General features: G+C 42.7%; 1 protein-coding gene across 2 annotated transcripts in view; it reads right to left on the minus strand.

Annotated features, from left to right (window-relative positions):
• Positions 1-26126, minus strand: part of ST3GAL3 (ST3 beta-galactoside alpha-2,3-sialyltransferase 3) — a 162274-nt gene that overhangs the window by 70360 nt on the left and 65788 nt on the right. For both annotated transcript variants that reach the window (XM_008151241.3, XM_008151240.3), the window contains one exon: positions 13762-13804. In XM_008151241.3, the coding sequence (XP_008149463.2) occupies positions 13762-13804 (43 nt within the window). The remainder of the gene's footprint in view (positions 1-13761; positions 13805-26126) is intronic.

Genomic DNA, 26126 nt, shown 5'->3' on the forward strand with positions numbered 1-26126 from the left:
AGGAAAATGGAGAAGGGACTTCAACAGTTATTCCTGAGGACTCTATAGATCAGTGATGGGCATCTTGTGACCAAGAGTCTAATTCCTATGATCCTCTCAAAGAGGACTGAACTCAGATCAGCCCCCTCTATGCACTCTCCCTCATTCTATGTGCTAGTTTACTGATGTGGAGGTCAAGAAACTGATGGTGAGTGTGAAGTAAGACCATGTAAGTAATGTAAGTAAGATACCATTCACACTGCCTGGCAAGTAATAGTGAATAAAAATCAGTTTCCTTTCAAGCAAATATAGCAACTTAAAGGTAGCCAACATTACTGTGCTGGGAGGGCCGGCACGAACACAGGTAAGAAGGCTCAGCACAGACCTCACCTCCAGCTGCTTCTGCAGGTCTGTCCCCTCTCACCTTCCTTATGAAGACGCTTTTCTCCGATAACTAGAGGGTTGTTGCTGGGGCAATGACATTACTTCAGAAATGAAAGAAGCTGCTTACGTTAGATTTAGTAAGCTTATTCTGTTACTAAGCATTTTTATTTTAACTTATTTTCTGAAATAGCTTTTATGTAAGAAAAAGTAATACTGTCAGAGATCCTTTTAAGCTCCAAGATGGAAACTTTTCTTCTTAAGGACAATTTTATCTCCTCTGACTCCCTCTCCCCTCCAAGCCCATGGCCCCCTTGTTAAAGGTCTGCTGGCTCTTGTTGTAAGATCATGAGTCTCTTCATTCACTCACGTTCGGGTGCTGTCCATCAATCCTACCCTGAGTTACCACGGACCCTTTGCTCTCTGTGAACTCCAGAGCATACTTGGGCTTCTATACAGTTTCTGCCTCACGGCGATCAGTGATAAACTCAACAACGCTCTCATGTTTCTTCCATCACTTTAAGAGAAACTACTTGATCTGAGCCATCTGGAATTTGTGGTATTTCTCAGCGCTGGAGGCCCTGCTTTCCATCTCTGGGTACTGGGCACAGCAACATCTTTTCAACATACCAGGCCACTCTACTATTTGATTCAGTGATGACTGCAGTTTAACTTCATCTCCAGGTCTTGCAATATGTTTCATTTTGACTGGTTAGCATGCTCTCCACCCAGTAAGCTCTTGCTTAGCCTGAGCTATGTAGGCAATTCTCACAGACTCTCTGCCAGGGACCTGTTGTGACCACTCCAATTCAATCTCGTTTCTTTGAAATTTAAGACACATCCTCTTTCTGGGTGGTACTGAAAAGAGCAAAGAAACTAAGATTTATTGAGCATAAACCATGTGCCAGACAGTTGACCTAATTATCTAATTTAGCTTTACAATAATCCTCTGAGACAGTATAGCCCTTAGACCCAGAGGACATAGTTAAAAGATGTGCTGTTCCATGTCTAAACTATAAAATTGCAAATGATAAATTTTAATAGGGATTGCATTCAATCTGTAGATCACTTTCAGTAGTATGGACATTTTAACAATATTCTTCCAATCCATGAGATGCGTATTTTTCCATTTATTTGTGTCCTCTTCAGTTTCTTTCATGGATGTCTTACAGTTTTCAGTGTCTGGGTCTTTTGCTTCCTTAGTTAAACTTATTCCTAGGTATTTTATTCTCTTTGATGCAAATTGTAAATAGGATGGGCTATTTTCTTAATTTCTCTTTCTTATAGTTCATTATTTGTGTATAGAAATGCAACTAATTTTTGTGTATTGATTTTGTATCCTGCAACTTTACTAAATCTGTTTAATACTTCTAACAGTTTTATGGTGGATTTTTAAGGGTTTTTTATATCTTGTCATCTGCAACTACTGACAGTCTTACTTCTTTTTGGATCTGGGTGCCTTTTATTTCTTTTTTTCTTGCCCAATTACTTTGACTAGGACTCAGTACTATGATGAATAAGTAAGAGTGAGCATCCTTATCTTTTTCCTGATTATAGAGGAACAAATTTCCAGCTTTTCACCACTGAGTATGATGTCAGCTGTAGGCTAGCCATATGATGTATGACGCTCTCTCTTGATGCTGGGCAGCAGCAGCAAGCTGTATCTCCCAGTCAGACAGGTGATTGCAACGGTAAGTAACTGATACTCTAAGATGTACTATGTACCAGCATTTTGGGGATATTGTGTTCTGAGCACGTTTAAGATAGGTTAGGCCAGTGGTCGGCAAACTGCGGCTCACGAGCCACATGCAGCTCTTTGGCTCCTTGAGTGTGGCTCTTCCACAAAATACCACGTGCGGGCGCGCACGTACAGCGCGATTGAAACTTCGTGGCCCATGCGCAGAAGTCGGTTTTCGGCTCTCAAAAGAAATTTCAATCGTTGTACTGTTGATATTTGGCTCTGTTGACTAATGAGTTTGCCGACCACTAGGTTAGGCTAAACTATGATGTTTGGTAGGTTAGGTATATTACATACATTTTTGACTTAACAATATTTTCAACAGTAAGTCGAGGAGCATCTGTATATTTGTGTATGTCTACTTCTATGCTCTCTATTCTATTACCAATACCATGGAACAGAATACTTGATTACTGTAGCATTATTTAAAGTCTGAAGTCATGTAGCATCGGTCCCTCAACTTTGTTCTTTATTAGCATTACATGGGCTATTTTGGGTCTTTGCCTTTCCATATCCTATATAATAAAAGCGTAATATGCAAATCGATCGGTCGGCAAAATGACCAGTTGCTATGATGCGCACTGACCACCAGGGGGCAAATGCTCAACGCAGGAGCTGCCCCCAGCCCACAGGCCCTGATTGCCTGATCGGGGCCTGCCGGCCAACCTCTTGGTCCCTCCCCCTGCCAGCAGACTCTGATCGCCTGATGGGGAATGGGAAACTGAGGATGGGTGTTGGCAGACATGGGCGGCGCCAAGCCAAGGCAGTGTAACTGCCTTGATCATGATCATGATCACCCTGCCAGTTGCCCCCCACACAGAAGGCTGCCAGCGGGGGGTGGGGCTGACTACTGGCAGCTGGGGAAGATTGGCCCTGATTGCAGGCCAGGCCTAGGTACCCTTCCCGTGCACGAATTTCATGAGCCGGGCCTCTAATAAACTATAAGTTTGTTGCTAACCACTAAAGAACTTGCTGGGATTTTCGTTGTTGTTAATCCTCAACCGAGGATATTTTCTCCATTGATCTTTAGAGGGAGTGCAAGGGAAGGTGGGGAGGGGAGGGGGAGAGAAAGAGGAGGAGGAGGAGAGAGCGGGGAAAAAACATTGATGTGAGAGAGACAGATCAATTGGTTGCCTAATGCACACACCACAATCAGGGCCATTCAATACATGCAACCTAGGTATATGCTTCTGACCAGGAGTTGAATCTGCAACCCTGTGGTGCACTCTAACACTGAGCAACACCAATTATGTTGAATCTACAGATCAAGTTCGGAAGAACTGACATTTCAACAATATTGAGTCTTCTAATCCATGAACATGGAATATATCTCCATTTATCTAGTTTTTTTAAAATTTCTTTCATTAGAGTTTTGTAGTTTTCCATATATATATGAAAGTGTATTTTGTCAGATTTATACCTAAGTATTTCTTTGTGTATGTTCATGTAAATAATATTGTGTTTTGTTTTTAAATATATTTTCATTGATTTCAGAGAGGAAGGGAGAGGGAGAGAGAGATAGAAACATCAATGATGAGAATCACTAATTGGCTGCCTCCTGCCTGCCCTCAACTGGGGATTAAGCCCGCAACCTGGGCATGTGCCCTTGACAGGAATCAAACTCAGGACCCTTCAGTCCACAGGTTGATGTTCTATCCATTGAGTCAAACTGGCTAGGGCTAATATTGTGTTTTTAATTTCAAATTCCAATTGTTCACTTGGTATGTAGAAAAGCAACTGACTTTTGTATTAACCTTATATCCTGCAACCTTGCTATAATTGCTAATTAGTTCACGAAATCCCAATTCTCTGGGATTTCCTACGTAGACAACATGTTGTCTGTGAACAAAGAGTTTTATTTCTACCTTCCTAATCTCTATACCTTTTCTTTCTTTTACAATTGAATTAGAGCTTTCAGTATAATGTTGAATAGGAGTGGTGAAAGGGGACATGTTTGCCTTTTCCCAGTTTTAGGGAAAAGCATCTAGTTTCTCATCATTAAGTGTAATGTTAGCTATAGATTTTTGTAGGTGTTCTTTATCAAAGTGAGAAAGTTTCTCTCTTTCCTGGTTTTCTGAGAGTTTTTCCTAAAAAACAGTTGGATGTAGACTGTATCAATGCTTATTCTGTAACTTATAGATAGAATCATATGATTTTTCTTTTTTAGCCCTGTAGATGTGATAGAATACAGCAACTGACTTTATAATTACTGCATTTAAAATTTGTATATCTGGAACAAATCCCATTTAGTTGTGGTGTGTGACTCCTTTTATACATTGTTGTGTTCAATATGCTAATATTTTATTGAGGATTTTTACATGATGCTCATGAGAGATACTAGTCTGTGGTTTTCTTCTCTTACAATTCTTTATCTGGTGTTGGTTTTACAGTAATGCAGGCTTTACAGAACAAGTTAGGAAGTGTTCCCTTTGCTCCCATTTTCTGGAAAAGGCTGTAGAGAACTGCTATCATCTTCTCCTTAAATGTTTGATAGAATTCACCAGTGAAACCATCTGAGCCTAATGTTTTCTGTTTTGGAAAGTTATTAATTATGGATTCATTTTCATTAATAGATATAGACCTATTCAGATGATTTACTTCTTCCTGTGTGAATTTTGATAGTTTGTATCTTCTAAGGAATTGGTCCATTGCATCTAAGTTATAAAATTTGTAGGCATAAAGTTATTCATAATATTCCTTTACTATTTGTAGGCACAAAGTTGTTCATAACATACTGATCCATGGGATCAGTAGTGATGATCTCTTTTTCATTTCTGATATTAGTAATTTGTATCTTCTCTTTTTTTTCTTGGTTAACCCAGCAAGAGGTTTTTCAATTCTATTAATATTTCCAAAAAATCAGCTTTTCGTTTTGTTGGAATTTTTTCTACTGATTTCTGCTCTTGACTTCTATGACAGCCTCTTAGGTACTATTTTCCTTTCCACTTCTGCTCCTCTCCAATCCTTCTATCATCTCACAGCTGAAGTCATTTTCCTATAGGTCAAAACTGATGGTTTCTCACCTGCTTACAACACTCCAGTGGCATCTTCTGCCCTCAAGATGAAGCCCACATCTTACTATTATCACCACAGCCCTGAATGATTTGGTCTGTCCATTCCTCAGATGTACCATGTTTCACCCTCAGGCCTCTTAGAACTTCGACAACACAGAAAAAACAAATATAAAGTCTCTACACAAACATGCATTTCAATTGTAGATAAGAAAAGGATACTTAAATAGGCCAATAGAATGTACAGGAAACTCTTCAATTGATTTACATGTCAAAAGACCATAAAAAAACACACTAAAAAAAAAAGGGCTAGTAGTCAAAACTTAATATAAAATAGATTTTAAAAAATAGTGTTAGAGATCAAGAGAAAATGAAATCATGAAAAAAAAACACAGAAAAAGGGTGCATCCAAATATTTTTTCCACTTAAAGGTATATAAGGACAATACAGAAAATGTAAACTCAAAAGAAAAAAAGTACCCACAATCCCACTATCATAACTGCTATTACATTCTGCAGTAGTTATTATGCTATATTCAGATATAATTATGACAACAGGCTTGAAGGCTATACCCCCAATTATTCTAAACCCTGGCATGTTAGAATCACCTGGGGGAACTTTCAAACATTAAGGTACTCGAGTTGGATTTCTTTTCTTCTTCTTCTTTTTTAAATATATTTTATTGATTTTTTACAGAAAGGGAGAGGGATAGAGAGTTAGAAACATTGATGAGAGAGAAACATCAATCAGCTGCCTCCTGCACACCTCCTACTGGGAATGTGCTCACAACCAAGGTACATGTCCTTGACCGGAATCGAACCTGGGACCCTTCAGTCCACTGAGCCAAACCGGTTAGGGCTCGAGTTGGATTTCTGATCAACTAAATCAGAATCTCTGGGTGATGAGGTCCTGTGTTGAGAAACACAATATATACTCCTACATGTAGGCAGGGGCCTTATCTCAAAGGTGCATTTATTCTTAATATCAATCACCTGGGAAAGTGGAGAGTTCTCAGACAGGAAAGGGAATTTTTAAGAGCAGTGGTTCTCAACTGCATATCAGACTTACCTGGGGAGCTTAAAAAACCAATGCCCAGGCTACTCCTCAACCCAACTTTACAATCTCTGGGGCAGGGGTGGGGAACCTTTTTTCTGCCAAGGGCCATTTGGATATTTAGAACATCATTTGCAGGCTATAAAAAATTATTAACTTAAAAATCAGCCTGCTATATTTGGCCAAACATTTCATTAACTCACTCCTAAAGCCTTGGCAGAGCCAAACCAAATGATTTCGCGGCCGTATGCAGCTGGCCAGATGTTTCCCACTCGTGTTCTCGGTGGTAGATGAAGGAATCAGTAAATTTTTAAGCTTCTCAAGTGATTCCACTATATAACCTGGGCATGTGCCCTGACCGGGAATCGAACTGGCAACTCCTCTGTGTGCAGGCCAACACTCTAATCACTGAGCAACACCAGCAGGGCTATTAAGATCTTTTACCAACAAGAAGTATGAAATTGCCATTTACTGGGGTAGGAAAGATTCTGGGAGGCAGGGGGTATAAATCCAGAGTTGGGTTTTGGACATCTATCTATATAATAGAGGAATATGCAAATTAGCCCGGGTGCTGTAACGTCACAATCGGACAGTAGGGACCTGAGGCTACATGGCGCCTGGCCAGGGTGAGGGACCTCAGGCCGTGCTCCCCGCCCAGCGGGGCTTGAAGGGGGACCTCAGGCCACACCCCTCGCCCGGCGGGACTTGAAGAGGGACCTCAGGCCATGCCCCTTGCCTGGTGGGGCTTTACGGGGGACCTCAGGCCATGCCCCCCCCAGCCCCAGTGCCAGGCTGGGGGACCTTATGCTGCACCCCCCTGTCAGGCAGGGTTTGACAGGGGACCTCAGGCCACACCCCCCGCCACAGCGCTGGGCGACCTGAGGCTGCGCCCCCTGCCTGGAGGGGCTTGACGGGGGTGGGGCCGGCCGGGTCTGGGTCTCACCCAATGGGGGTGGGGCCAGCCGGGTCTGGGTCTCCTGCGTTTTCAATGCTTGTGCAGGTGGTGGGAGGGGACTTGACTCTAGGTCCCGAGGCACGCCCCAGACTCTGACAGGAGGAAGATTTCCTATACATTTTACTAATTTTCTTTCATCTCTGACACTTCTATTATAGAGAAAGGGCAAATAGCAATGTTAAAATATTTCCTTTAATTAATTCCCTTTTAATGTGCACGAATTTCATGCACTGGGCCACTAGTGTTAGGTATGAGATGCCTAATACACATTCAAGTAAAGCAATTAATTGCATAAATGAGTCTGGAGTGTGGGGAAAGAGGACTAGGCTTGAACTATAAATTTGGGAGTCATCAACCCAGATACAGTTAAAGCCATGAGACTGAATGAGATCATAAGTGGCTGTGGTGAGGCATAAGTAACACAGAAAGTACCTAGGAAGGCGTTAGCACACAATACATACTCAATGAACACTTTCCCCTTGCAGCTGCAGGGAGCTTGGCAGGCTCTTCGGGAAACAGGAAGCGATACCTTAGGCCCTAAGGCTTAGGGTATAACTTGCACTGCCCCATGTATTTAGGCCTTTCACAATTTTAGTTTTCACAAGCCTTTGGGGAGTTAAAAGATGTTGGTTTCAGCTTTGTATCTTCACATGTAATTCCTTATGAAATGAGTCTGAGAATTAAACTCCCCATGTCTGCATCTGCCCACATGGCGACTATAAGGTACCACACTATCACAGCGGACCAGAGATTCCCTGGAGCACGGAGCAGCTACCCACACCCCGCTGAGACAGATGAAACCTCCACTCAGTAAAATCAGCTCCCAGAAGGCTGACATCAGCTCAGGAAACGCACACCCGGACACCAGGGTCTGGCTCCTTCATGGCTCCAGATGGCTCTTCTCTCTGCTGGACTAATGGGCACATTCCTGGCTCATGGGGTCATATTCCTCTTCACAACTGAGACTGAGATACCCTTAGGGTTCTGTCTGGAATGTTCTGCCTCCAAATAATGGCAGGCTAACCCATCTCTTCCTTTGATTCTTTGCTCAAATGTTCCTTTCTCAGTAAGACCTACCCTGACTCCCCCCCTTTAAACTTGCACTCGCTTCTCCAGCATTCCTTTTTCCTTTGTCATAGCACTTATCATCTTCCATGACAGTGAGAACATTACTTATTTATTACACTTTGTTTATTAACCATCTTATGCCCTGGTATATCCTCAGAGCATGGACTACGGCCTGATGCATGGCAATTGCTCAAGAAATCTGTTGAATGAATAAGGAAGTGCTTACCTTAATGTTGGGGCAGCAGCCTGCAGCCCTGAACCTTTCCCCAGGTCCCTCAACTTTGAACTCTTTCAGAGATCCCAGAGCCTCCCCAGGGACCAGACCTGAACCTCCTGGAGGCATCATCCAATTGGGCTGTCCCTGAGTGCACTGAGCAGCCTGGGTGCCCACCCCCAAGGGAATACAAGATTAATTCTTAGGCGCCTACAGGCCAGCAATATCCAACTCACCAGCCTCACATCCTGGTTATTCTTGCTCATTCCTTCAATTACATCCGTCAGTTTCCTCATCCGTAAGTCACTGCTCTCTGCTTCTTCTTTGTGGCCCACTCTCCCACTTCTCTCCCCCTGAACCGTACTCTGACTTTCCACTGTGTCCTCTGAAGCCTTGCTCTTTTACATCCTCAGCTTCTTCAGTGAATGTTCCTCCTACCTTCTGCGTTCATAGTAACCTTGGTATCCCTGAAAACACCAGATTCTCTACTGCCCTGTACAATGGAGGCTGCTCCTTCTACTATGCACCTGAAAACCCCTTGTGAACTCTTGGTACTCCATTAAGGCTTCCAAGCCAACCTATTTAAAAACAAAACAAAAACCTGTTCATCGTTGTCAAAACCTGTTTGGCTCAGTGGATAGAGCGTCAGCCTGCGGACTGAAGGGTCCCAGGTTCGATTCCGATCAAGGGCATGTACATTGGTTGCGGGCACATCCCCGGTGGGGGGTGTGCAGGAGGCAGCTGGTCGGAGTTTCTCTCTCATCGATGTTTCTGGCTTTCTATCCCTCTCCCTTCCTCTCTGTAAAAAATCAATAAAATATATATTTTTTAAAAAACTTGTTCATTGCTCATGGCTGGTGCTCAAGAAATATTTACTAAATGAGTAAGTGAGAAAATGAAATCTGGGGAATGGAACAAGAGGCAAGCTGAGGTTCAAGTCTCATTTTGGGGCTATATCCTTCCCAGTTTACCAGACACTGAAAAGGGTACAGGACATGTTGAATGTCATCCTTGGGCGATTACTGTTAATCCTATTTTATAGTGGGAAACTGAGGCTTAGGAGTTAAACAACTCACTTAAGATTACAGCTAGTAAGATAGGGAAATGGGCTTTAAAAATTCATGTCTGACTTCACAGCCCATGGTTTTAACCTCCAAAAACCACTGCCTCCCAGAACAACAGAGCCTGCAGTTAAAAGGCAAGGTTTGTACAGCTCACTGCATCTAAGTAGCCTGAATGATTTTCACGGCGCTCACAAGTGATTCTGTCATACAGATAGAAGCAGCAGGGAAGTCTCAAAGGAAACAGAAAATGATTTATTCCACAAAGATATAATTAAAAGAGTATCGTAAAGATAAAAAAATCCGAAACATCTATTTCTAGATTTTTTTGGTGAGTATCATAGGATATAGAGATATTTTAAGACCATTTTTATATATAATAGGATCTCAAGAATAGAAAGCACCTGAGGTGGAGAGACGATTCTCATGCAGCTATACCTGTGCTGCATTCTTAATTGGGGTCAGCCAACTATGATTTGTGGGTCAAATCCAAACCTCTATCTGTTTTTAGTATGGCCCTTGAGTTAAGAATGTCTTTTTGCTTGTGAAACTCTGATCTCATTTTACATTGATATTAAAACATTTTAACAGTGAAAAAGAAAATAATGTTTTTAAAATTTTTAATGGTTGGGGAGTATATTTCATGACATAAAATTATATGAAATTAAAATTTCAGTGTCAATAAATAAAGTTTTATTGGAATACAGCTATTCTCATTTGCCTATATGTTATCTATAGCTGCTTTCATGTTACAGCAGCAGAGCTGAGCACTGTAGTTGGGACAGAGATAATAAGGCCCCCCAAACCCTAAAATATTAACCATCTGGCCTTTTCCAGTAAAAAGCTGACCAACCACTGTGACAGGTCATTTCCTCTGATTTATCTTCCAGTTCAGTAACTGCCTTCTGTTGTATCTAATCTACTGCTAAATCCTATTGCGTTTTTTTTGCCCTGGCTGGGTGGCTCAGTTCATTTGAGTGTTGTCCCATACACCAAAGGGTTGCAGGTTGGATTCCCAGTCAGGGCATATACCCAGGTTACGGGTTCAGTCCCTGGTAGGGGTACATATTGGAGGCAACTGATAAATGTTTCTTTGTCACATCAATGTCTCTGTTTCTGTCTCTCTGTCTCTCTCTCCCCCTCCCTTCCTCTCTTTCTAAAAAAATAGGATTAAAAATAATAATTAATAAATCTTATTGAGTTAATTCTGGTTAGAAGTTCTTTCAAATCTAATATTTTACTTTTTATAGTTCCATATTCCATGTATATAGTTTAATCTTGTCTTTTATTTTTTAACTATCGTACATACAGTACAATTATAGTAACTATAATTGCTTTATAAACTGTGTCTGGTAACTCCAATGTCATAAGTCTTTGGGAGTCCCTCTCTGCTGTCTGTTATCTTTCATGGTTCTCACTAATGGAGCCTGGTTTCCTTGTGTGCTAGTTATTTTTTACTGTCAGCGTCTCATTTCCTTGAAAAGTTATCAGTGAGAAAGTCATGTCTTTTCCCAGAAAGGTTTTGAGTTTGCTTCCGCCAGGATTTGGAGGCAATGCCAGTCTGAAACATCTTAAACTTAGAGTTCATGGATCACCCGAGTGATGAGAACGCTGGCTGCGAATGCCACGTGTTTCTGTTCTTTTACCTTACTGCCCTGATTGTCTCGGTGCTCTGGCAATCTTTCCTGCTGTCCTGGTTTGGGTGTGCAGGCTTATTTCTAGTTTATCCTTATGTTGAGTCCTTTGGGATTCCAATTTAATGTGGAATAGACCAAAGATGGACATATGAAATATAACCGACCTGGAGGCTAGAACGAGGTCTAACATTTCATCAGTGTTTCAAAAGAGGAGTTGAGAGAGAGTGAGGCAGAGGCAATATTTAAAGAGAAATGGTGAAAAAAATTTCAGGACATATGAATTCTTATATCTAAGAAGCTAAATAAACCCAATCAAAATAAATGAAAGCCAATTCTTAGATTTGCAGACTTATTCATACTTTATAGAGCTCTTCCTTTTATTCTTCATAAAACCTTAGCACTAGGTATCGTTATTTATTCTTCATAAGGAAAAACTGGGATCAGACATCTAAAGTGAATTATCTAAGGTCCTTTAAATTAGCAGCAGGGGCAAAAGTCCAACTCAGTTCTGATCCAAGTTCAAATCCTTTCCTACACATTAGAAACAACACAACACAGCAGAGAAAGAATTTGTAAGGGTAGATCGAATATTGCTAAGGGACTATCTCCCTCAAAAACAGAACCCCTAACTTGGAAACTTCTCCCTGGAAGCATGTAAAAACCTTTCCCACCTATCTGCGCTTTCTCCGCAGACAGCACTGGGCTGAGAAAGCCTTAGTAGTAAGAAAGAAAAGTCTATCTTGTACATTAAATTGTGGTTTAAATCAAATGAAGACAAATTGACTCAAAGGGTTCATGGAACCAGCCTGATACACAACAGAAAGCTACACACAGCCTACTGTGTGGACACTTGTGCCCTGCTGTCCTAATCCAACGGTCAGGAGAGCAGGGCACAAGTGTCCTCCTAACCCCCTCCTTGCACTCTTGAAGGCAGTTTAAATACTGTAGTTAATGTATCCTACATAGCATGTCTTTTGTTCATCGGGAGTAATTACTACAGCTTCCATTCTGGTGGCATTTCACTGGCTTATTAGCTTATACTTGATTTGTTTTTTTGCCCAGAGCACTAAATTAAGGCTTTTTTTAAGTGAAGACTGACCTAGCCAGTGGCTCAGTGGATAGAGCATCGAACCCTGCAGTCCACGGGTTCTATTCCAGTCAAGGGCACGTACCTCGGTTGCAGGCTCGATCCCTGGTCCTGGTCGGGGTGTGTGCAGGAGGCAACCAATCGATGTGTCTCTTTCGCATCGATGTTTCTCTCTCTCTCTGTATCTCCCACTCCCTCCACTCTTTCTCTAAAAAAATGGAAAAATATCCTTGGGTGAGGATTAACAAAAAATAAAAGTAATAAAATAAAAAAGGGAAGACTGTGGCTTCTAGCGAAATAAAGCCCTATTCCCCAGGGTGTTGCATGTAGCTGACATCTCTCTATTAGCTTGGTATAAAGAGCAGACCATTCTTCCCTCATGGCTGCCTGCATGACGGATAAAGGCTGGGAGGATTACAACTCCTGAACTCACAGTACAAGGCACCAGAGCCAAGAAGCCAGATGCCAGGAAAAGAGGGCCAGATGCCAGACAATTCGGTGGGAAAGCCAAGCAGCCCCAGACCCGACGTGTTATAGCAGGTGTGGTCAAGGCCTCACGCGAGGGAGGAAAAGGAGACACAGTCTGATCTTTCCTGTCTTGTCTCATACAGGACAGGGGCCATAGGTATCCTCAGATGACTAACAACAGAGAAAAGCCACCGGCAGTTTTGCAACCATGTATTGCACATCAACCATGGGAGAGGTCCTGTGCAGGGCACAGACACACATAGCGGACAGGGCCTGATTTCAAGGCTTCCTGACCTCGTCATCCACCTGTCATCCATCCTCGCAGCCAAGTGGGCAGTGCTTACTGAGCTAGGCGCTAGGGAGACCAAGAAGGCAAGAACAGGGAAGGATCTGGAAGGATTAGATACCATTTACTTGAAAGCCACTATGAATCAATTCATTTCAATTAAAACCTCATATGACAGAAGAAACCAGACTCAGAGTGGTTAAGTAGCTTGTCCCAAATCACAGGGAGAGAAAGTGGCAGTCTGGGATTTGAATGAAGCTTTGCCTGGCTCTGAGCCTGTGCGCTTAATAAAATAATAATCATTACACAGTTAATTAAGTATAATGAGATAATTGGTGACAGAGGTAGAAAATTCACAGGAAGCATGGAGAAAGAGATAATTTTGTATAAAAAGGAGGTAGTCTTTGAGTTTTCCTAGTGGACAAGCAAGGAAGGAAAATTTCAGGCACACATAATAAACATATGCAGCGGTACTGGAAAACGGAGGGTATACCTGTAGGAGAACAATAGGAGGAAGACAGGGGCCTGATCACGGCAGGCTTTGCAGACCAGGCTGCAGGGCATCTTTGAGAGGCCACTGACTCCTGCTGCAACCCAATCGCCCTCCAGTCTGGGAGCAGAAGCCTTTCTGGGGGCCTCTTTGTCCCTCAAACACCTTGCAGTGGCTGCCTGTGCCAGCCAAGTCTAAGGCCTCCTGTACACCCACAATCCCATCCTCCGCAGGTCCCTGCAGACAGTAACATACTCCAAAATTCTGCTGACAGACTGAGGACAGAGGCCCCTGGGAACCCAACAACCACAGGCGTTTTCTCAGTCTACTCACAGTTTAGAGTCCAGCTTCAGGAGAAAGCCCAGCCGATCATACTCTGAAAAAGAAAAGAAAGCAGAAAATGTCACCGAAGGCAAGCCCCTGCTGACACGAGCAGACGGCCTCCCCCAGACCTAGGCCATGGGGACAGACAACTGCTTCAGAGAACAGATCCAAATACACAGCCACAACTAAATTTACGTCACAAAACCCTTACTGACCACCTGTTTTGTGAAGGACCAGGTTCAAGCCAGGTGTTTACCAGGACGCCTCGGCTGACCAGTCCTCTGCTGGTTTATAATTGCCTTCCTGTTTAAATGTAGGGCTTGAAACTTAAATTAAGAAAACCACAAAACCGGACCCCTGGAAAAGTAAGAGGGTCAGAAGTAATCTCTGCTTCCTCTAAGCTCTAAGCACAATTTTTGCTCAATCAGCCACATTAACTATGGGGAGAAGATGTGGCAGCCAAGGGGTTCTCAAATCCATGTCACTGATTCTCTTCATGACAATCACAAAGAATTGATAGATCTGCCCTGGCTAGTGTGGCTCAGTTGGCTGGGCATCGTCCCATGCACTGAAAGGTTGCTGGTTCGATTCCCAGTCAGTCTGGGTTGTGAGCTCGAGCCCCGATAGGGGGTGTGCAGGAAGCAGCTGATTGGTGTTTCACTCTCACATTGATGTTTCTCTCTCTCTCTCTCCTTTCCTCTCTCTCTAAAAATAAATTTAAAAATCAATAAAAAAGAATTGATATATCTGATTACATAAGAAATAGGAAATCTAAAATAAAATCCAAAAACAAATTGATGTTTGTAAGAAATGAAAAATTGTTAATATTTTATTTAATTCTTTATATCTTGCCTCATTCTAAAATGAAGTTGAAGTAGCTTTAAAAAACAAACAAACTGTATGAAGTACAAGGTTTTAAAAAGAAGAAATGAGGGAGCCAAAAAGTAAATAAGCATAGGAAAAAATAATAAAATGCAGCCAGGACAAAAATACCCAAAGGGGATGTCCTAAGGTCCTCTGTGCTTGCCAGAGGAGGATTAAAGATCTGTTCCCCCAGATTTCTCACAGCTAAAACTAAATGCAAAGAATTGATGTAAATGGTTTACAGTGTCCACAAATAAACCCGGAGAATAACAGTTATTCCTGATACTAAGACTTGAAGCAGGCGTCCTCAAACTACGGCCCGCGGGCCACATGCGGATATTTTTGCCATTTTGTTTTTTTACTTCAAAATAAGATATGTGCAGTGTGCACAGGAATTTGTTCATAGTTTTTTTTAAACTATAGTCCGGCCCTCCAACGGTCTGAGGGACAGTGAACTGGCCCCCTGTTTAAAAAGTTTGAGGACCCCTGAGAAGGAATCCCTCTGTGTCCCCAAAAATATTTGTAGACAGAAAATACAGGAAGTGCCATAGAATTGTTTCTTATAACTTTGTTCAATGATTGCAGTGTGTGTGTGTGTGTGTGTGTATAGAATGGCTTCATCAAAATAAGGGTTCTATGAATGCAGTTCTCAGCTGACCTAGCTTCATATGAGGATAAAACAGAACACTCAAGACCAAACAACTACATGGAAAAGACTAGGCAGCAAGGCCTTCGAGGAACTCAGACTTCAGTGAGCAATGAATGACCAAGACAGGAAAATCACACCTACTGGCAAGTCCCTCCCCGAGTCATTCTGCAACCCTGATTAAGGCCACACTTGTGTGCTTTCATAAGCAGCTCAGCTGTGGTGAGAGAATAATTCCTCTTCTTACAACTGAAGATACTGACTAGGACACAACTCAACAGAAGGCCTGCCTTTCAAGAGCACAGGCTTGGGCAAATGAAATCCTTTCCTCAAAATAATTCTGGTTTTGCTCTAAATCAGATAAATGGACTAGATGCTTAGCTCAATAATAATCAGAACTTAAACTAATAAGAAAAACAAAAAAAGGTTTTAATTGAAAACTAAACTAAAAACAAAATTTGCAAAAAGTTAGTTTCCAAAGTTGAACATTCTCAACAATCCTGTGGTATCATTCCACGGAAAAGAAAATTTCATCAACTTGCCAAACACCTGTCGCTTTTCCCCTAGATCAGTGGTCGGCAAACTCATTGGTCAACAGAGCCAAATATCAACAGTGCAACGATTGAAATTTCTTTTGAGAGCCAAATTTTTTAAACTTAAACTTCTTCTAATGCCACTTCTTCAAAATAGACTCGCCCAGGCCGTGGTATTTTGTGGAAGAGCCACACTCAAGGGGCCAAAGAGCCGCATGTGGCTCGCGAGCTGCAGTTTGCCGACCACGGCCCTAGATAATCATAACCTTGTGGCAACTGTCCTGCTATTGTTCCTCAGACTTGAGCTTTGAACCCCTTGGGCCCACTGGATGTAGGATGAATCCACACTTTGGCTGATTCCTTCCGGAGAGGCCAGAGAATGTTTTCTCCCTGTTGCAAACTCAAATGTCAGGGGCCAAGGAAGAACATGAGATAAAGGAGGGAAGTTGGAGAATGTAATACCATTCCATAGCAGCTCACATTATTTATTTTGGTTGCTTTAAAAACAAATTGTTGAAATGTCTTATTTTAAACCACATATTTTCTGTATCGTAATCTTATCAGTGGTTTAGTTTTCTATGGCATCTTAAGTTGTGTTACACACACACACACACACACACACACACATATGCACGCACACAAATTGCAAAGTGTTCTTACGTGTTTAATATGCATTTCTAAAGAAATTATGTCCCCTCCATGGCTCTCTTAAGAGAAAACTATCTGTTTTCTCTCTCTTAAGAGACATGATGACCAGAAACATTTCATTTACTCTTTAAGAAAAGGTATGTGTGGCTCAATGATGATAAATGGGAACTGACACTGGCTTCAGCCAAGAGGGAAGGGCGTCCATCTGGAGACCGCACGCCTTGTCTAAGTGGCAGCCTTGACCAGCTCCAGCTAACAGCGAACTGTGCCAGGCAGCGATGCGGGCCCAGCAATGCCACATCTTCTGGTTTTTTCAAAGCCAAGAATCTGGATCTTTTAAGATAAAATCTCTCCACTTGTAAATACTGGCAACAGATGCCAGGGGAATTTAAAGATTATGAGGCTGAGAATATGCGCGTGGGCAGAACACAGCCAGCAGGCTAACCACTGACCAAGTCTGTCCTAGGCGGGCAGCTCACGAGGGCTGGAAGCACTTCTCTTTTGTGGCTGCACGCAGTACCCGGTCAGTAAATATTTGTCGACTGTTATCAGGATTATTTGGTCACAATGTTCAAAACCAAATCAAATTAGTCTACCCAAATGCCAAAAAGAAAAGTTTCAACCAAGCCTCTAGAATGGTTAGGTTTCAGACACTACAGTAGGGTGCTAGACTAAGATGCAAATTTTCAAAGGAAATATGTGAATACTTGTTATACAAGTCCAAAGGCCCTCCCCACATCAAGTATAAAAGTAACTGGTTGTGAGATGAAGGGAAAAAGGATTTGAAGAGTTTCTTTGGAGAGAGCAGTACGCCCTCTCTGTAGATCAGTACGCCCTCCTGAACGCCACCTCTCCTAAGGGGCAGAATGGATAGTACACACACGTGTCTCAGTCAAGCCTGGTGAGGGAAGCGGAACATGACCATTGAAGAAAAGGGGACACAATGGACTGCCAGCTGTCTGGCTTCTCCCTGACAAGTGTAAAGGCCACGAGACGAGCTGACTGCGGAGGAGCGAGCTGCACTGGAACTGGCCGGCACTACCAGAATTTGCTGCAGAAAAGGATGCACGAATGAGCTAGTGGGGTTGTTTTAGGTCCTTTTCAAAAGGTCTGCCCAGTGGGTTGACAGGTCTTCGGTGACAGTAACAGGGGAAGACATAGGGAGTCCCAGGAGCTGCAGAAGGAGCGAGTGACAAGGCTTTGGTGCGTGCATTACCCACATCGGGAACTGCAGAGGGGAGGTCCCAACTTGGAGGGGTCTTCCAAATGCCTACATAACACCCCACAGGAAAGCCAGTTCAGAGAGTGCCAACACTAGCTTTTGTCTTTTCTGCTCACAGTCTCTCTTTCCCTTCCCCACCAATTCCAAAGAGACCAGAAACAGTAGCCAGCAATGGGGGAGGAGTGGAAGGAGAAACACAAGCAGGGTACACCCCTTTCCCGGGTCAGGCACCACTGGTACGAAGCCCTAACACGAGGAGGGGAAGTTACTATAACTGAATAAATTGAAAGCTATGACGATTACAAACGTCTGGACATTCTAATTTTGGACGTGGTGACTCAATGTGACCAAGGGATTCTTATTACCTCAAAGGTAACAACAATTCTCTGGACTTCCTACACTGAAAACAGTGTAAGGGCACAGATGGAGACAAAGTGAAGTTGTCTGTGCTTTATCCCCTCTAATGCTCCCACGTTCAATATAGTGGTTGCACTAACTTAGGCAAACAGGACCATTGAATGGTTCACATAGCCAAAGGGTGGGAAGGGCCAGGTGCAGAGAGCTCCGGGATGACTCAGCGTGACTGGAATACTGTTGCCGGGATTGTTCTGTCTGTTCCTTCCCGGTGGTTCTTTCCCTGACTTCCAGTTGTTTCCTCACACAGACGCACCGATCAGCTGAGCCCTTAAACTCCAGTCCGGAATTACACGTTTCTCAGACTCTGACTCGTGTTCCTCCCCCACGGGACTAGAAGTTCTACTGAGGCATCATCGCTAACACTGTGCTTGCCGTGTCGAAAGACTGGTGAATGAACAGCACCTTCTCTGTTAGCCCAAGAGCCCCATGTCTGTGCTCATCACCAAATGTTTGGAACTTAATGCATTTCTGCCATTAGTTGCTCAGGAGTCTGTCGTGCACATCTATTGTTTATGTCCTCTTTTTAGAAATAAGCCCCTTAAACTTCTTTCAGGGACTACTCTTCTATCATTGCTGGCAACTGGCGAGACTGTCCATGAGTTTTCCCTACTCAAAGCGTAGATGTGTGGCAAATGCTAGGTTGGTTGGACTCTTTCTTAAGCTGAGCGACACCGGGAGGAAACTGTGCTGAAGAGATGGACCACTGTTGCCATCTAGATTCCTGGCACTGCCCTTCATGTCCTTTTTGAAAACTAACCACCTGTGAGGCATAAAACCTGACATACAAATTTATGAATATAAAAATAAGCTTTTAATTCAATATTTACTATATTCCGTAAAACTTTGTATTGCATTTTGCTCATCATAATTCTACAATGTAAAGAAGATTAGAAATGTTTTCACAATGCCCTAGTTAGATAGCTTAAGTCCCCTCCTGCTCCTCTCAGCATGGTGGAAAATGTTACCCTTTTTACCGATGCTCTCATGTCAACAGCGGGGAGCACTGTAACACAGTGAGATCCTATTCCAGGATGAAAGGAGCCCCTGCAAGTTCCCTGAGCCCAGGGTCCTATTCTAGGCTCACCTTCACGCCACTGAGTCCCAAAATGGAATTTCAGGGACTCCATGTGTACGTCATGAGCCAACAGTGCTACTGGCAATTTTGGTCCCCCGGGATCTACTTCCTTTTTTTGTCCTAAAGAACCACCATCACCTCCCTCCACTGTGCTTTTGCACGAAGCAGGTGCTTACTAAACAACCACTGCTGCTGACAACAATGAGTATGTCCCACGAAGACCAGTCTGAAGACTCTTACTGAGGTATATGAAGTTTCGTTTACGGGCTAAAACTACGGACTTGGTTCTATCGGAAAACTGCAGTGCTTCATACTGGAGTACACAAAGCCAGGGAGGCAGGAGAGGCCACCGGGCAGGAGAAGCTCTGCTGCCAGATTTTCTTGAAAAGGGTCTCTGGCTCCAACCTCCGAGCTATGATGAATTGCTAAGTGCAAAGGGCAGAGGGCAAAAGAATGTGGACCTATCTTAACCAAAATAGGTCCCTCATTTCTGAAGAAATGGCACTGCACAGTCTCTGATGGAAGTCATGAGCTATATTAAACATAAACAATGTATGTCATGGTTTGGGTGGAGGAGGAAGTTGGCGACAGTTACAAATGGACTGTCAGACATGCCGGACAAAGGGAAAAACTGAGGGGAACTACTATTTGTTGAACGTGCTGTGTAGTCATGACCTCTGCCTACACTCTCAGTTTACTCCTTACAACCCTATGAGGTAGGTATTATCTCCGTTTTACAGATGAGGAAACAGAATTAGAGAGGGGAAATAACAGCTCTATATTCCCAACCAATTAGTGGACTAGCTGGGATGCTGCTGATCCAGCCCAGGTCTGACTCTGAAGCGTCTTTATGTTATGCCACACGGACACTCAGAGGAAAGCAAAGGGGACCCTCATATTAGAAGAGCAGCTCCCATGAGAGCGATCACCTCCTATTTATCTCCCACCCCCACCCCAGGGTGGTGTCAAAAGGCCCTAGTCCTGCCCACGTGTGAATTGTGGGAATCCACAGTGGCCTGAGAGGGGCTGGCCAAAGTGCAAACAGCTCCCACATCATCTCAAGTCAGGGAAATAAATCATAACGTAAGATCAATTAATCAAAGACAAACTAAAATAGGAAAAGCAGTTTTATAAAATAAACACAGAAAAATCCACTGACCTAGACTAAATTAACTGACCTAGTAAGTAACGTGGAGGCTCACAAACTGAAACCCAGCCTCAAATGGATGGGTGTTGGCATGGGGGAAGGGAGAGGCCTAGCAAGAAGTCCCTGATAAGACCGGGTCCCCTGTGACGAGGAGCCCTCCATCCAAGCACCGCACAGCTCTTCTGCCGTGTGACGCTGCTGGGGCCAATGGCAGTGGAGGGGAGAAGCCCATCCCGGTGAAGGCAAAGTGGCCATGCACCAGTTTCCCCGCTATCCCGGGAGAACAGCAGCTGTTTAGAGCTGGGCATGCAGTGATCTCAATTCAATTCAATTCCTGATTATCAAGTGCGTCCAGAACATGCCAGGGCGTCCTGCAGGAGAATTATGAGGAAGAGCACGCCAAAAGAACAGCTGGGCCCTGCACGGCGTGGCTCCGTTGGCTGGAACTTCATCCCGTCACTGAAAGGTCCTGGGTTCAATTCTCAGCCAGGGCACATACCTCGGTGCAGGTTTGGTCCCTAGTTGGGGTGAATATGAGAGGCAGCCATTCGATGTTCCTCTCTCTCCCTCTCTCTCTAAAAAGGAATTTAAAAAAATCAATGAACATATCCTCAGGTGAGGATTAAACAACAACAAACAGCTGGGCCAGGAAATAGTTTGTACCTTAAACTTCATGGAGCTTGCCTCCTAGTAGGTAGGTAAGTATAAATAACCACCAAGCAATTCTTACATAAAACCAGACAGTGTCCCTCTCTCCAAACAAAAATAACTTTATTTTTCCCAGCTGTAGGAGTAACACATGCTTACTGTAAAAATCGAAATGTATAAAACTCACAAAGAATAAAGTGAAACTCTTCTCTAAAGTTAATTGCTACAAACATTTTGGTGAACATCTTCCCAAAAATCTTTCTAAAAATACGTGTGTGAAGGTGCATATATAATTTCACTTACATGTGGTCTCAATATACATGGTGTGTTCCTGTTTTGTTCACTCAACAATATCCTCTTCTGTGTCAATAAAAATAAAATCGCATCATTTACAATGGCCCCATCGTATTCCACTACATCAGTGATGGGCAACCTTTTGAGCTTGGTGTGTCAAACTTCGCCAAAAAACTGAGCATAACTCGGGTAGTGTGTCACTTCGAGGAAAAAACTAACTCCAAGACTCTAGTCGCAAATGTTTCCTCCTCAGGAGCAGCAAATGTTTCATCCTCGGCATGCGGCCGCGTGTCATCAGAAATGGCTACGCGTGTCAGTGCTGATGTACTGACACGCGTAGCCATTGGGGAGTCCAATGACACAGATGGTAAACCATCTGATATTGTCCCACAAGTCACTAAGGCTCTGTTCAACTTTTTAAATCTTTTTGCTGTTGTTGTTCAGATTGGTTATTTCTATCGCTTTATTTTCAAGTTCACTGGTACTTTCCTCTGTCATCTCCATTTTGTTATTGAGCCTATTCAGTTGAATTTTAAAAATTTTGGTTATTGTATTTTTCCTTATATCTCTATTTGGTTCTTTATTTTCGTTCTTTCTTTTTTTTTTGGCTAACACTCTACTTTTCCATTCATTTCCTGATATCCATTCATTTTCTTCACCAATCGACATAGGTTCGCCATCACTGCACTACATGGATGTGCTATTATTTATGTAATCCTTTTTTATTCATTAAGCAATGGACATTATTGTTTCTACTTTTCTATTCTTCATTCAACAAATATTTACTGAGTATCTACCAGTATTATGTACTAGTACTGTTTTAAGTACCAGGGACACCGTGATGAACAAGCTAGGCAAGGTCCCTGGCCAAATGAAGCCTACATTCTAGGAGGGAAGACTGACAGCATACAGTATATAAACAGGCAATCTGAAGGAAGGACGAGGGCTAAGAAGGAATAAAGACCTACCTTCTCAGAGAAAGTGTAGGTGTCAAGAAAGCAGACGACTTTAGATAAAGTGGTCTGGGAAGGCCCTCCTGCAGAGGTGACATTTGAACAGAAACCCGAGAGTCAGGCAAAGCAGGAGATCTGAGCAGTCTAGGTAGAGGAAACAGTGACCACAAAGCCCCCGAGGCAGGAAGAGGCCCAGCACAGTCAGGGAAGAGCGGGAGTGCCAATGTGGTTTGAGGTCGGTAGGGCCAAAGAGATAACGCAGAGAGATACTGAAGTAGGAGCCAGCAAGTAGGGAGGGCCCTGTATGTCACAGAGTTTGGATTTATTTGAAGGCAACCATGGAGTCACTGGAGAGATTTCAGTGTGAACAAGATACGATTTGATTTACATTTTAAGAAGATCACTCTGGCTACCATGTGGAGCATGGACTGCTGGGAGGCAACAAATGGACACAGAGAGACCAGCCAGTTAGATGTCCACTTGTCTAAGGGAGAGATGGTGGTAACCGGGACAGGGGTGCCGGAAGAAGTGGCTGCTCAAGGACGCCCAGTGAAGATTTTAAAAGCAGAAAGGGGTGAGGAAGAGGAACCACCAGGAGATTCCTAGGTCGTGGCTTCAAGAGTTGGGTAAATAAGGAAGAAAAAATGGGAAAGGAACAAGTATCAACATACAGATATTACACAATTCATTAGATTTATGCTTAAGTGTTATGGTTTGGGGGGATACTTTAAAATGTTTTTTTAATTTTCGATTTTTCATTGTTCATCACTAGTGTATAGAAATACAACTAATTTTTTGTGTGTTTGGGCTTTGTATCCTGTCATCTTGCTAAACTCAGTTATTAGCTGTAGGAGGTTGATGGGTGTGTTTTTTTAAGATTCCTTGGGATTGTCTATGTAGACAATCATGTCACTCATGAGGAGGGTTAATGTTATTTCTTTCTTTCCAATAATGTATGCTTTTCATTTCTTTTTGTACTGGCGAGGACTTTCAGCAGTGCTCCTGCCCTTAGGCGGAGGGCAGTTTTTTCCATTGAGTATGACGCTTGCTGTAGGCTTTCTATAGATGCCCTACATCAGGCTAAAGAAATTCCCTCCTAAGCTTGCTGAGAGTTTTTCGTGGGTATTTTTTTTTTTTAATTATATGTTTGTCAGATGCTTTTTCTTCACCAATCGACATGACCATTTGTTTTTGTTCTGACAGTTAATACGTTAGATTACATGGACTGATTTTTTTAACGTTAAACCTTTCATTCCCAGGATAAACTCCACTTGAGCAACAAATCTGGGAAGTTTTTAGCCATTATCTCACCAAATATTTCTTCTGTACGGCACTCTTTCTTTTGGGGAGTCCAATGACACAGATGGTAAACCTTCTGATATTGTCCCACAAGTCACTAAGGCTCTGTTCAACTTTTTAAATCTTTTTGCTGTTGTTGTTCAGATTGGTTATTTCTATCGCTTTATTTTCAAGTTCACTGGTACTTTCCTCTGTCATCTCCATTTTGTTATTGAGCCTATTCAGTTGAATTTTAAAAATTTTGGTTATTGTATTTTTTCTTATATCTCTATTTGGTTCTTTATTTTCTTTCTTCTTTTTTTTTTTTTTTTTTTGGCTAACACTCTACTTTTCCATTCATTTCAACAGTGTTTGCCCTTAATTTTTGGGAGCATTTTTATAACAGCTACTTTAAAGTTTTTGTCCGCTTATTCCAACATCTGTATCATTTCAGCATTGGCATCTCTTGATTGTCTTTCCTATGCAAGTTGAGATTTTCCTGGTTCTTCATTTGATGATTAATTTTTGATATTTTGAATATTACGTTATGCAACCTTAGTTCTTATTTAAATCTGGTGGAGAATGTTATTTTTTGTTTTACCAGATAATCAACCAACCAGGTTGGATTTAGGTGGCAAGTTCTGACCAGCCTTCTGTGGGTTGTGGTTTCAATACCAGTTCCATTTTCAAAACCTGTTCAGGTGTATCTTCCGTATGCACCACCAGCGTCCACTCTGGGACTCAGGCCGTGGTCTCTTCCTAAGTTCAGTTCTCGAAGTCTTTGTTCGGTTGGTTAGAATCAAATGCACTCTTGAGAATCACATGCACAGCTCAGGGGTTAGCCTGAAAGTTCACCAACAACTTCCTGGAGTCACTTTCCTGATATCCTCCCTCTGTTTCCTCCTGTACTTTCCAATTTATTGGGCTTCCCCTTCCCAGTCCTCTGGCCAGAAAGCTGGGATTTTCGTTACCATATTCTGCTACCTGTTTCCTGAACTATACCCAAATCTGGGGCAAGCAGCAAGAAGGCAGAGAGAGAAAAAAGCAACCAGATTTCACGTCACCCTCTTAAGGTTACAGCTCCTTTAATTATAGAGAAAGGTTTCCCTCCCTGTTTTAGATGCTTGAAGGCCCCATGGCTGCCAATGGCACTTCCACCATCACCGTGGGACTGCCTGGGAACTAGGGTCTGAGAGAACAGAGCAAAAAACAACCTACAGGCCCGGCTGGAAACCAGGAGGTGAGGGTTTGATCCCGTGTCAGGGGCACATGCCTGGGTTGCAGGCTTGATCCCCAGTGGGAGGCTTGCAGGAGGCAGCTGATCAATGATTCTCTCTCATCATTGATGTTTCTCTCTCTCTCCCTCTCCTTTCCTCTCTGAAAGCAATAAAAATATATATTTTTAAAAAACAAAAAACTCGCCGTAACCGGTTTGGCTCAGTGGATAGAGCGTCGGTCTGCGGACTGAGGGGTCCCAGGTTCGATTCCGGTCAAGGGCATGTACCTTGGTTGCGGGCACGTCCCCAGTGGGGGGTGTGCAGGAGGCGGCTGATCGATGTTTCTCTCTCATTGATGTTTCTGACTCTCTAGCCCTCTCCCTTCCTCTCTGTGAAAAATCAATGATATATTTAAAAATAAAATAAAATAAATAAATAAATAAAAAACAAAAAACTCTGGGATTTCCCCCTCTGTTCGAGCCTTAGAGCCCCCTTTTTGCCCCACAGTCATAGCTAGAGGTCTTCTGGAATTCTCTCTGTGCCCTGGTGTCCACTGCGGGGTTTTGGGCTTTCTCAAGTCCATGACATGGGACCCAGAAGAAAAATGAGAAATTCACTGCCAGTGTCATTTCCCTCAATTTATCTGCTACTATTTATATTTGGAAGTCCTCAAATAGCTGCTAAATGCTTTATGTCCAGGCCTTTAGCTGCATTCAATGACAGAGATAGATTCTTATACTAGTACATGTATCTTGACCATATACCCTGGTGTGGATATAAGCATCATTCATGCAGGCAACATACCTAGGGGAGAAACTGCCAGGTCATGGGGTATATTCAAATTTTGCTAGTCTTTCCCAAAGTGGTTGTAACCAATTTATCCTCTGACCAGTAGAAACTCAGTTTCCACTGTACCACATCATCACCAACACTGGAACATCAAGCCTTTTAAGTTTTGCCATTTTGGTATATGTGTCATAGTATCTCACTGTAATTCTAATTTGCATTCCCCTACATACTAACTCAATCAAACACCTTTTCATAGGTCTTTGGCCATGCGGATTTCCTCTTTTGTGAAGTGCCTATTCTTTCTTTTACTTGTTCCTATACTGCACTGTTTCTTTATTCCTATTGATTTTTGTAGTTCTTTATTCTGGAAACAAGCCCTTGATTGGTTATTGGTGCTGTAAATACCTTTTTTCACTCTAGATTGCCTTTTCACTCTTAATGGATCTTCCAATTAACAGAAGTTCTTAACTTTAATGTAATAAAATTGATTACTTTTTCCTATATGAATAAAACCATTATCTGCCCACTTTGTCTTAAAGTGACTTCACCTGTCTCAGCATTTTGATCGGGGACACCTCAAGTATATCAGGCATGAGACTGCAAGATGGCAAAGGAGAGCCTGGCCAGCGTGGCTCAGTGGTTG

The sequence above is a fragment of the Eptesicus fuscus genome, chromosome 9, assembly GCF_027574615.1.
Source record: "Eptesicus fuscus isolate TK198812 chromosome 9, DD_ASM_mEF_20220401, whole genome shotgun sequence".
NCBI lineage: Eukaryota > Metazoa > Chordata > Mammalia > Chiroptera > Vespertilionidae > Eptesicus > Eptesicus fuscus.